General features: G+C 39.1%; 1 protein-coding gene across 2 annotated transcripts in view; it reads right to left on the reverse strand.

Annotated features, from left to right (window-relative positions):
• The window catches only part of phldb1b (pleckstrin homology-like domain, family B, member 1b), a 45,222-nt gene extending 40,705 nt beyond the window's left edge, over nucleotides 1–4,517 (reverse strand). The window contains exons 1-2 of one of the 2 annotated variants that reach the window (XM_056442091.1): nucleotides 3,484–4,517; nucleotides 16–99 (exon numbers count right to left, since the gene is read on the reverse strand). In XM_056442091.1, coding sequence (XP_056298066.1) covers nucleotides 16–99; nucleotides 3,484–3,519 — 120 coding nt within the window. In that variant the 5' untranslated portion in view covers nucleotides 3,520–4,517. The remainder of the gene's footprint in view (nucleotides 1–15; nucleotides 100–3,483) is intronic. The other variant, XM_056442092.1, reaches the window with a different exon arrangement.
• Nucleotides 4,518–12,500: the final 7,983 nt, after the last annotated feature.

The raw sequence follows: 12,500 nt of genomic DNA on the forward strand, positions 1-12,500 counted from the left end.
CACACACACACTCACCTGCAGCAGCTGGTGTGTGTGTCGCCCACACTCGGGCGTGTTCCCGTTCAGGCGGTCCATGTCCACTGGGCTGTCGGCGGCTCCCTGAGACAGGAAGTGACATCACGGCGTTAGCAGTGACTCACAGCCTCCGAAGGTTGTGCGTTTTTAGGGTTTTTGTAGTCACTGTATTTAGTGGAATTCCCCCTCCCCACTGCCTGCTCACTAATGAGTGTGATTCATGCTGTCACACACACACACACACACACACACAAACAGATGGTCGACAGTGTATTTAGCGACACACTCTGAGGAAGTGACACACTTAAAACACGCACACACACGTTTAAACCTCTTGGTAGTTCACACTTTCAGTGGAAACCTGCCACCGTGGCTGCGCTTTTGTATCCCTAACACACACACACACACACACACACACACACACACACACACACACACACACACACACAGACACTGTCACAGTTTCAGCTCCACCCCCTCCTCACTCCCCGTCGTCAGTCTAACTCTCTTCACCTGTTGTCACAGTTCAGCTCCTCACTCTGTGGTTCAGTCACGCCCACCTCGTCAGGCTGACGTCCTTCACCTGTTCACACACCTGTCTTTGATCACTAATCAAATCCCCATATAGTCTCCTGCCACACACACACACACACACCTTGCCAGATTGTTCTTCCTTTTCTATGCCAGACTCTCCATCACTTGTTTCTAGATGGATTTCCTGTTGCCGACCCTGCCTGTCCCTGGTTAACCCGCTAGTCCCTGGTTAACCCGCTAGTCCCTGGTTAACCCGCTAGTCCCTGGTTAACCCGCTAGTCCGACTCCCAGAGAACCTACCAGCCCTTCGTCCTGTTGATACTCTGCCTGCCGTTTCCAGAGTGTGGAATATAAGTTCGAAGGATCCCTGGAGTCGAGGGTGCATTTGGGTCTACACACGAGTCGTTACACACAGACACACACAAAGACATCGTGCATGAATCCCATAAATTCCTCTCTTCTTACTCACTCTTTCTGTGTGTTTCCATGCAGCACTGAGCCGCCGGCTATAAATATATTTGTGTGTGTGTTGGCGTGTGGACAGAGTGTGTAGTGTGTGTAGAGTGTGTAGTGTGTGTATCTGTTGTGAGGAAGCGGTTAGAAACACTCAATTAGAGCAAATGGTGGAGAGAGTCCCGGAGACGTTTGCGCGGCTAAGATGTTGTGCGATGGAAGTGTGTGTGGACGACTCCGCCTGCAGGCCGACACACACTCACAACACACACTCACAACACACACTCACAACACACTCACAACACACACTCACAACACACACTCACAACACACACTCACAACACACTCACAACACACACTCACAACACACACTCATAACACACACTCACAACACACACTCACAACACACACTCACAACACACTCACAACACACACTCACAACACACACTCACAACACACACTCACAACACACACTCACAACACACTCACAACACACACACTCACAACACACTCACAACACACACTCACAACACACACTCACACTCACAACACACACTCACAACACACACTCACAATATAATTAACACATAATTTACAACACTATAACACACACTACAATATATAATTTACAATAATTTAAATAATATTAATAATTTACACAATATATTATATAACTATAATATACACTTACAACACACTAATTACACTATAATATTAACACACATAATATTACACTTACAATACATATTAATTAACATAATATTACTTACAACATACACTATAATACACATATAATAATTTACAATATTACTATAACACACACTCACAATATTACACTCACAATACACACTCATAACACACACTCAATATTATAAATTTAACACACTCAATATACACTATTAATACACCTACAATATTAATAACTTACAACATACATTTATAATATTAATAACTCATAATATAATTTCAAATATAATTTACAATACATTAAATAATAATACTACAATATACATACACAATATATAATTTACAATACTACACAATAATACATTTACACAATACACTATAATTTAATTAATACTATACAATATATAATTTACAATATAATTTCACACTATATTAATTTATAATATATTTATTAACTAATAATATATACAACATAATATATACTCATAATATATTAATTTACAATAATAATATTACATTTATAATATATAATAATAATATACACATTTACTAATATTACATCATAATATACTAATATTAATTTACAATATATATATATACACACACTACACATACACTCACATATACAACACACACTCATAATATTAATACACTCATAATATATATTAACTTACAATATACATAATAATTTATAATATACACTACAATATTATTACATTACAATATATACTATAATATATAATTTACAATATATACACTACAACACATACTACACTCTAATATACACTAATATATATAACAAATACATACACTAATAATAACACACTATATAATAATTATTTACAACACACATCATACAATACACTCACATAATACACTACACACTCACAACACACACACATTTATAATAATATATCACAACACACACTCACAACACACTCACAACACACTCACAACACATACTACAATATATACTCACACTATAATACACTTCACACACACTCACAACACACACACACTCACACTCACAACACACACTAATATAATTTACAATACACTCACAACACACACTCACAACACACATCACATCACACTACAATACACTCACACTCACACCACACACTACAACACACTACAACACACACACAACACACACTACAATTTACACTCACACACAAATAATATACTCACAACACACACTCACAATATATACTCACACACATTACAATACAACACACACTCATAACAATACAACTCACATACAACACACACTACAACACACACTCACCACAACACACACTCACAACACACCACAACACCACACTCAATAATTACAACAATATAAATCACACTCATAACATTTTACAACTAACCACAACACACTCACAATATTACAAATCAATACAACACACTCACAACACACACTCACAACACACACTCATAACACACACTCACACTCACAACACACTCACAACACACACTCACAACTCACACTCACAACACACACTCACAACACACACTCACAACACACTCACAACACACACTCACAACACACAACACACTCACAACACACACTCACAACACACACTCACAACACACTCACACTCACAACACACACTCACAACACACACTCACACTCACAACACACACTCACAACACACACACAACACATCAAACAACCAGCTGCTGCTTCTTCTTCTTCTTCTTCTTCTTCTTCTTCTCCTCCTCCTCCTCCTCCTTCCTGCTGACTACCCACGGTTTCATTCCTCCTCTGCTTTAAGGTTTCTTCGTTACCTTTCTCCAGCCGTTCGGCAGACGCACGGCCTCCATGGCAACGGGCTGCTCCCGGACTCCTCTGGAGGGACCAGGACTCCTCTGGGGGACCAGGACTCCTCTGGAGGGACCAGGACTCCTCTGGGGGACCAGGACTCCTCTGGAGGGACCAGGACTCCTCTGGGGGACCAGGACTCCTCTGGGGGACCAGGACTCCTCTGGAGGGACCAGGACTCCTCTGGAGATCCGGTCTCTCTGTTGCCGATCGCAGCTCTTTGTCTGGAGCGCCTTCAGGAGGTGGACCTGTTGCTGCTTGCTCCTCTAGACTAAGACCTGCATTCCTGCCTGAAGCCCTAGATAACAGGTGTGTGTGTGTGTGTGTGTGTGTGTTTAAGTGACGATCAAAAGACAGGAGAAGAAGAAAGAGAAGAAGAAAGAAAGAGGAAGGGAAGAAGACAGAGAGTGGTGACTGACGTTGGCTCAAAATGAAGCTGAGAGTCACAGTGCTGACCGAGGGGGGAGGAGTTCAGTCATGTTTCTTACATGTGAATCAATTCGTCTCAGATGTTTGTTGTGAAATGTGTTTATTTCCTTTAGAGCAGCTGAACAGATTAAAGCTCACTGACGTCACGCTCCGCCTGCAACACTTCGTCGGACACAAGCTCTCATGTCTTCCAGCTGTTTACGCTCAGGACATTTGTGGATTAGCTTCCTTCAGACACATTTGTGTAAATATGCATTCATCACAGCAAAAGGTGTAACAGTAGAAGTCCATCCGGTGGTTCTGGGTCACAGCTCATCTAACGGGGCTGCATGGGAATATCAGAGCAGCTCTCAACATGGCGACGGCAGTGAACTGTGCTAACGATGCTAACAACAGTAACAAGAGCAACGTATCCTCGTAGAAGTTACTCATTATTTATGTGTCTTCTTACTGAAGTCCAGCAACACCTATTAACTACACTCGTTACATGAATAAACAGTCTGTTATAGTTTAATAACGTCTGTTATAGTTTAAAACAGTCTTTTATAGTCTAATAAAGTCTTTTATAGTTTAAAACAGTCTTTTATAGTCTAATAAAGTCTTTTATAGTTTAAAACAGTCTACAGTCTTTTATAGTTTAATACAGTCTGTTATAGTTTAATACAGTCTGTTATAGTCTAATAAAGTATTTTATAGTTTAATACAGTCTGTTATAGTCTAATAAAGTATTGTATAGTTTAATACAGTCTGTTATAGTCTAATAAAGTCTTTTATAGTTTAATACAGTCTGTTATAGTCTAATAACGTCTTTTATAGTTTAATACAGTCTGTTATAGTCTAATAACGTCTTTTATAGTTTAATACAGTCTGTTATAGTCTAATAACGTCTTTTATAGTTTAATACAGTCTGTTATAGTCTAATAACGTCTTTTATAGTTTAATACAGTCTGTTATAGTCTAATAAATTATTTTATAGTTTAATACAGTCTGTTATAGTCTAATAAAGTCTTTTATAGTTTAATACAGTCTGTTATAGTCTAATAACGTCTTTTATAGTTTAATACAGTCTGTTATAGTCTAATAAAGTCTTTTATAGTTTAATACAGTCTGTTATAGTCTAATAAAGTCTTTTATAGTTTAATACAGTCTGTTATAGTCTAATAACGTCTTTTATAGTTTAAAACAGTCTTTTATAGTCTAATAAAGTCTTTTATAGTCTAATACAGTCTGTTATAGTTTAATACAGTCTGTTATAGTCTAATAAAGTCTTTTATAGTTTAATACAGTCTTTTATAGTTTAAAACAGTCTTTTATAGTTTAATAGTCTGTTATAGTCTAATAAAGTCTTTTATAGTTTAATACAGTCTGTTATAGTTTAATACAGTCTTTTATAGTTTAAAACAGTCTTTTATAGTTTAATACAGTCTTTTATAGTTTAATACGGTCTTTTATAGTTTAAAACAGTCTTTTATAGTTTAATACAGTCTGTTATAGTCTAATAACGTTTTTTTATAGTTTAATACAGTCTGTTATAGTCTAATAAAGTCTTTTATAGTTTAATACAGTCTTTTATAGTTTAAAACAGTCTTTTATAGTTTAATAAAGTCTTTTATAGTTTAATATAGTCTGTTATAGTCTAATAAAGTATTTTATAGTTTAATACAGTCTGTTATAGTCTAATAACGTCTTTTATAGTTTAATACAGTCTGTTATAGTCTAATAACGTCTTTTATAGTTTAATACAGTCTGTTATAGTCTAATAAAGTATTTTATAGTTTAATACAGTCTGTTATAGTCTAATAAAGTCTTTTATAGTTTAATACAGTCTGTTATAGTCTAATAACGTCTTTTATAGTTTAATACAGTCTGTTATAGTCTAATAAATTCTTTTATAGTTTAATACAGTCTGTTATAGTCTAATAAAGTCTTTTATAGTTTAATACAGTCTGTTATAGTCTAATAACGTCTTTTATAGTTTAATACAGTCTGTTATAGTCTAATAAAGTCTTTTATAGTTTAATACAGTCTGTTATAGTCTAATAAAGTCTTTTATAGTTTAATACAGTCTGTTATAGTCTAATAACGTCTTTTATAGTTTAATACAGTCTGTTATAGTCTAATAAAGTCTTTTATAGTTTAATACAGTCTATTATAGTCTAATAAAGTCTTTTATAGTTTAAAACAGTCTTTTATAGTTTAATAGTCTGTTATAGTCTAATAAAGTCTTTTATAGTTTAATACAGTCTGTTATAGTTTAATACAGTCTTTTATAGTTTAAAACAGTCTTTTATAGTTTAATACAGTCTTTTATAGTTTAATACAGTCTTTTATAGTTTAAAACAGTCTGTTATAGTCTAATAAAGTCTTTTATAGTTTAATACAGTCTGTTATAGTCTAATAAAGTCTTTTATAGTTTAAAACAGTCTTTTATAGTTTAATAGTCTGTTATAGTCTAATAAAGTCTTTTATAGTTTAATACAGTCTGTTATAGTTTAATACAGTCTTTTATAGTTTAAAACAGTCTTTTATAGTTTAATACAGTCTTTTATAGTTTAATACAGTCTTTTATAGTTTAAAACAGTCTGTTATAGTCTAATAAAGTCTTTTATAGTTTAATACAGTCTGTTATAGTCTAATAAAGTCTTTTATAGTTTAATACAGTCTGTTATAGTCTAATAACGTCTTTTATAGTTTAAAACAGTCTTTTATAGTCTAATAAAGTCTTTTATAGTTTAATACAGTCTGTTATAGTCTAATAAAGTCTTTTATAGTTTAATACAGTCTTTTATAGTTTAAAACAGTCTTTTATAGTTTAATAGTCTGTTATAGTCTAATAAAGTCTTTTATAGTTTAATACAGTCTGTTATAGTTTAATACAGTCTTTTATAGTTTAAAACAGTCTTTTATAGTTTAATACAGTCTGTTATAGTCTAATAAAGTTTTTTATAGTTTAATACAGTCTGTTATAGTCTAATAAAGTCTTCTATAGTTTAATACAGTCTGTTATAGTCTAATAAAGTCTTTTATAGTTTAATACAGTCTGTTATAGTCTAATAAAGTCTTTTATAGTTTAATACAGTCTGTTATAGTCTAATAAAGTCTTTTATAGTCTACATTCTTGTTAGCTCTTTACGTTTCATTTTTTTCTCTCTTGATAGTTTCGTCTTTGGCCATTTTCTAAACTCCCATGATGCACAGGGGTATGTTTCTGACCACATCAAGGCCCTTTTCTCTCTCACTGTAGAAGTACCCCCCCCCCGCCCCCATACCAGGCAGAGAGGCCGGCATTGTTTCCTGTCGGCCGGCATGGATCTCTCATCACACATGAGGGAATCTTGCTTTAGTGTTGTTGTTTTTGGTTTGAAGGGGTGATGAAAGCGAGGGAGGAGGGAGGAGGGCGGAGGGAGGAAGGAGGGAGGAGGGCGGAGGGAGGAGGGAGGAGGAAGGAGGAAGGAGGAGGAAGGAGGGAAACTATTTAGCTGGAATGCAAAAAGAGTAGCGGCGGGAGATGGACAGCCTGCCGATGGATGATAGAGATGATGGAGATAAGAGAGAGAGAGAGCTAGTAACGTTAGCAGCACGGCTAATGGAAAGCTATGTTAGCTAGAAAGGTTAGCAGTACTGCTAACGGAGAGCTAGTAACGTTAGCTAGTAATGTTAGCAGCACGGCGAATGGAAAGGAAGTAACGTTAGCTCGTGACATTAGCTATACGTTAGCTGCACAGGTAGCAGAGAACCAGGAGGTTCACTTCAGTTACATGGTGATGCGTTCAGGCTCTGCTCAGTGAACAGGAGTCCGGAGGTTATGACCTCACAGATCTCCATGAACAGCTTCCTGTTTGTCACCTAAACAAGCTCCTCCCCCCGGCCTGGAGGAGGAGCTTCAGCTCACTCGCCCTCCTCTCTCTCTTCTCTCCCCTCTCGCTCTCTTCTCGGTGAGGAGGAGGAGGAGGGGGAAAGGAAAGGAAGGAAGGGAAGGAGAGAGGAGAGGAGTCAGCGTGGGATATCCCTCTGAGTCATGGAAGCTGGTCCAAAGGGCAGACGAGTGAGTCTCTGCGCTGCGGCCTGGAAACACGCAGCAGAGAGTGTGTGTGTGTGTGTGTTCAGTATGTTAACACACACACACACACACAGCAGAGAGTGTGTGTGTGTTCAGGATGTTAACACACGCAGCAGAGAGTGTGTGTGTGTGTGTGTTCAGTATGTTAACACACACACACGCAGCAGAGAGTGTGTGTGTGTGTTCAGTATGTTAACACACACAGCAGAGAGTGTGTGTGTGTGTTCAGTATGTTAACACACACACACGCAGCAGAGTGTGTGTGTGTGTTCAGTATGTTAACACACGCAGCAGAGAGTGTGTGTGTGTGTGTTCAGTATGTTAACACACACAGCAGAGAGTGTGTGTGTTCAGTATGTTAACACACACAGCAGAGAGTGTGTGTGTGTGTGTGTTCAGTATGTTAACACACACACACAGCAGAGAGTGTGTGTGTGTTCAGGATGTTAACACACACAGCAGAGAGTGTGTGTGTGTGTTCAGTATGTTAACACACACACACGCAGCAGAGAGTGTGTGTGTGTGTTCAGTATGTTAACACACAGCAGAGAGTGTGTGTGTGTGTTCAGTATGTTAACACACGCAGCAGAGAGTGTGTGTGTGTGTGTTCAGTATGTTAACACACACAGCAGAGAGTGTGTGTGTGTGTGTGTTCAGTATGTTAACACACACAGCAGAGAGTGTGTGTGTGTGTGTTCAGTATGTTAACACACACAGCAGAGAGTGTGTGTGTGTGTTCAGGATGTTAACACACACACACACAGCAGAGAGTGTGTGTGTGCATGTGTGTGTGTCCCACCAGGCCAGGTGAGGATGAGGAGCACCATGACATCACCCTTATTGAGCCGCCTCTCTGCCAAAATCCCTTGTTGCCATAGCAACTCCTCGGTGAAAACAGTGTGTGTGTTTGTTGTGCGTGTGTGCGTGTGTGTGCGTGTGTGTGCGTCTCAGGCTTCATGTCAGCGTGTGGAGAATGACTGCGTCTTTGTTTCCGCTGATAAAAGACAATGAAGGAGGAAACGAGGGAGAAGGAATCCACAAAGGTCAGATCCCCGATCTGAGGAGGGAACGCCTTCTGATTGGCTGCTGGATCTGTGTGTGTGTGTGTGTGTGTGTGATGTGTGTGGTTGCATGTGCGTGTCCGTGTGTGTGTATGTGTGTGTGTGTGAGTGTGTTTGTATATATGTGTATGTGTGTGTGTATGTGCGTGTGTGTATGTGTGTGTGTTTGTATATGTGTGTGTGTGTGTGTGTGTTTGTATATGTGTGTGTGTGTGTGAGTGTGTTTGTACATATATGTATCTGTGTGTGTATGTGCGTGTGTGTGTGTGTGTGTTTGTATATGTGTGTGTGTGTGTGTGAGTGTGTTTGTATATGTGTGTGTGTGTGAGTGTGTTTGTACATATATGTATCTGTGTGTGTATGTGCGTGTGTGTGTGTGAGTGTGTTTGTATATGTGTGTGTGTGTGTGAGTGTGTTTGTACATATATGTATCTGTGTGTGTATGTGCGTGTGTGTGTGTGTTTGTATATGTGTGTGTGTGTGTGAGTGTGTTTGTATATATATGTATCTGTGTGTGTATGTGCGTGTGTGTGTGTGTTTGTATATGTGTGTGTGTGTGTGAGTGTGTTTGTACATATATGTATCTGTGTGTGTATGTGCGTGTGTGTGTGTGTTTGTGTGTGTGTGTGTGAGTGTGTTTGTATATATATGTATCTGTGTGTGTATGTGCGTGTGTGTGTGTGTGTTTGTATATGTGTGTGTGTATATGTGTGTACATGCTCCAGCTGTTTGAATAACTTCTGTTCACTGAGGTCATCAACCTCCATCGGGACCACTGTGCCCTTCACCTCGACTGGCAGGTCTTTACACCACTACATACACACTGTATACACTACACACTACTCACCACCCCAACAACAGACTGTTTCAGCTGCTGCGGTCAGGCAGGCGCCTCCGTAGTCACGCTGCAAGAACAGAGAGACTGAGACGGAGTTTCTTTCCTCAGGCCATCAGGACTGTGAACTCCGACCTCACCAGGACCCCCACATAGACCCACACAACTGCCCCTCTTAGGCACACACACACACACACACACACACACACACACACTTAGTGTAAATATTGTACTGTAAATATTGTGTTGTTTTTTATTGTAAATAGTGTGTACTTGTTGCCCTTGCACATTCCTGCTGAGCATTGCCACTTTCATTTCACTGCACACCCTGTGTGTGTATGTGACAAATAAAACATCTTGAATCTTGAATCCAGTCCCAGTGTCACGTGAAATAAAGTGAACCAATCAGTCGTAGTCAAGCTCAAGCTGACGCGTGACTCCTCCCACATTTAGGAAACCCGCAGTGCGCCCCCTACAGGTGTCCTGATGCACTGACCTTCAAGCCCGGAAAGATCTCTAAAGGTCACGCTCAAGGTCACGTGACTGCCGAGACCTTTGGCTGGGGGTGGGTATTGGGTTGAGGGGGGGGGGGGGTAGATAGAGCCCCTCTGTGCTCGGCCTGATTCTGCTCTCAATAGAATGAGCTCACGCACAACAAAGGATTTATTATGATGGAGCTGGAGAGTGGACGTGGTCTGGGGGGGGGGGGGCAGGACAGAGCAGCCAGTGTTCCTCTCACACGTTCTGCTGTTGCCCCTCCAGGTACTTCAACACTGGCCCGCTGTGCTCCTGGGCTCCTCCCCCGGGCAGAAGACACGCCCCCTTTATCCGTAAAACCTTTAAAACCTTTAAAATGCTTTAAAATTAGGGCTGTGAAACGATTAAAAATTTTAATCGGATTAATCACAGGTTTTTGTGGATTAATCATGATTAATCACATATTACCGATATTCTCGGTATATTTTGTGAGAACATAGAGATTTATGACAAAAGACGTGTCATGATCTGGAGTTTGTGTTAGTTTTGTGTCTTGTTTGGAAGTCCTTGTGTCGTCTGTCTCCCTGTGATTGTCTGCCCTGGCCCTGATTGTTTCCTTCTGTGATTGCTGGCCCCGCCCTCATTGTGTCCACCTGTGTCTCGTTCCCCGTTGTCCAATCCTCTCACCTTGCCTGTGTATGTAAACCCTGTTCGTCTCATTCCCAGTGTGGCTTCGTACTGTTTGGTCCGTGTGTTTTGTCGTCCTGTTCTGGTTTCTTGGAGTAAAGATTGTTTTTGTGCAATAATGTCGGCGTTTGGGTCCTCTCTCGTTGCGACAACCTGGACTGCGCATGACAAGACGGATATATACATTTATACATTCTTCTATACAATGGTGCTGCAACTCAGCAGTTATTTAGCAGTTTTCTTCCATATGGAACATTAATACATCTTCATCATAAACAGAATGTTTAACCCTCCTGTTACCTTTCGGGTCAATTTGACCCCATTCAATTTTTAATGTCGATGTTCTTTGGGGTCAATTTGACCCCAGGCTGTTTTTCACTGTGTCAAACATATCAGAAATATCAACTTTTTTATTTATTTAAAGGGCTATTTAGGTAGTCAACAAACAAAGTACCTCACACTTAAACTTGGGAAGCAATATTAATTCTAATAATTTTCTGGAGGTTTTAATTGCTGGGGTCAAATATGTTAGTAAATGTAAAGGTAACAGGAGGGTTAAACATTGAATGGGGTCAAATTGACCCGAAGGACAGGTGGACAGATTGACAAGTGACTTTTTTTTTGCTCGGTCCCGATGCGCGCGCACGGAGCTCTGTGGCGCGCCAGACGGAGATCGATAAGTGTTAACGCAACGCGTAGAGACAGAGATGACATGCTGCTGTGGAGATACGATCAACAACAGACGTTTAGTTTAATAAAAGAACAAAGACGTGCTATAGAGAACATGTCAGGGGGCGGGCCAATCTCTTTAATGTCATGCGATCTACCGACACTACGCCGCGATCGACTGGCAGGTCGCGATCGACGTGTTGAGACCCTGATCTACAGGAAGTAAAAGTCGTAACAAGGTTTCCGGAGGTGAACCTGCGGAAGGATCATTACCGATGAACAGACCGTCTGCATGAGAGCGGACAGAGTTCAGATTGAAGTGGTGTATTGGAAGCTCATTTTGCAAGTGACTTTTTTTTCGTCCCGACGACCAACAACAGACGGATTGGAAGCTCATTCTGCGCATGCGTTAAATGCGTTTTTAAAAAAAACTAGTTAAACCTGTAATTGAATTAACTGAGTTAACGCGTTATTTTTCACAGCACTATTTAAAATACAACCGAAGAATTAAAAATGACGATTTAGTTTATGATGTAACGTCATCGACACGTACAGCCTCTCCTGTGCAGCCATTGTAGTGTTCATTTAATTTACTTTATATACTGCATATATATATATATATAGTAGAATATATAGAATTATGTATATATATAAAGTAAAAGAAAGAGTAAAATAACAACATAGCTACAGTACCCACAAAGACATATATACATGTATATACATACATATATGTATGTATATATACATACATATATATATGTGTAT

The sequence above is a fragment of the Pseudoliparis swirei genome, chromosome 20 (assembly GCF_029220125.1).
Source record: "Pseudoliparis swirei isolate HS2019 ecotype Mariana Trench chromosome 20, NWPU_hadal_v1, whole genome shotgun sequence".
Classification (NCBI taxonomy): domain Eukaryota; kingdom Metazoa; phylum Chordata; class Actinopteri; order Perciformes; family Liparidae; genus Pseudoliparis; species Pseudoliparis swirei.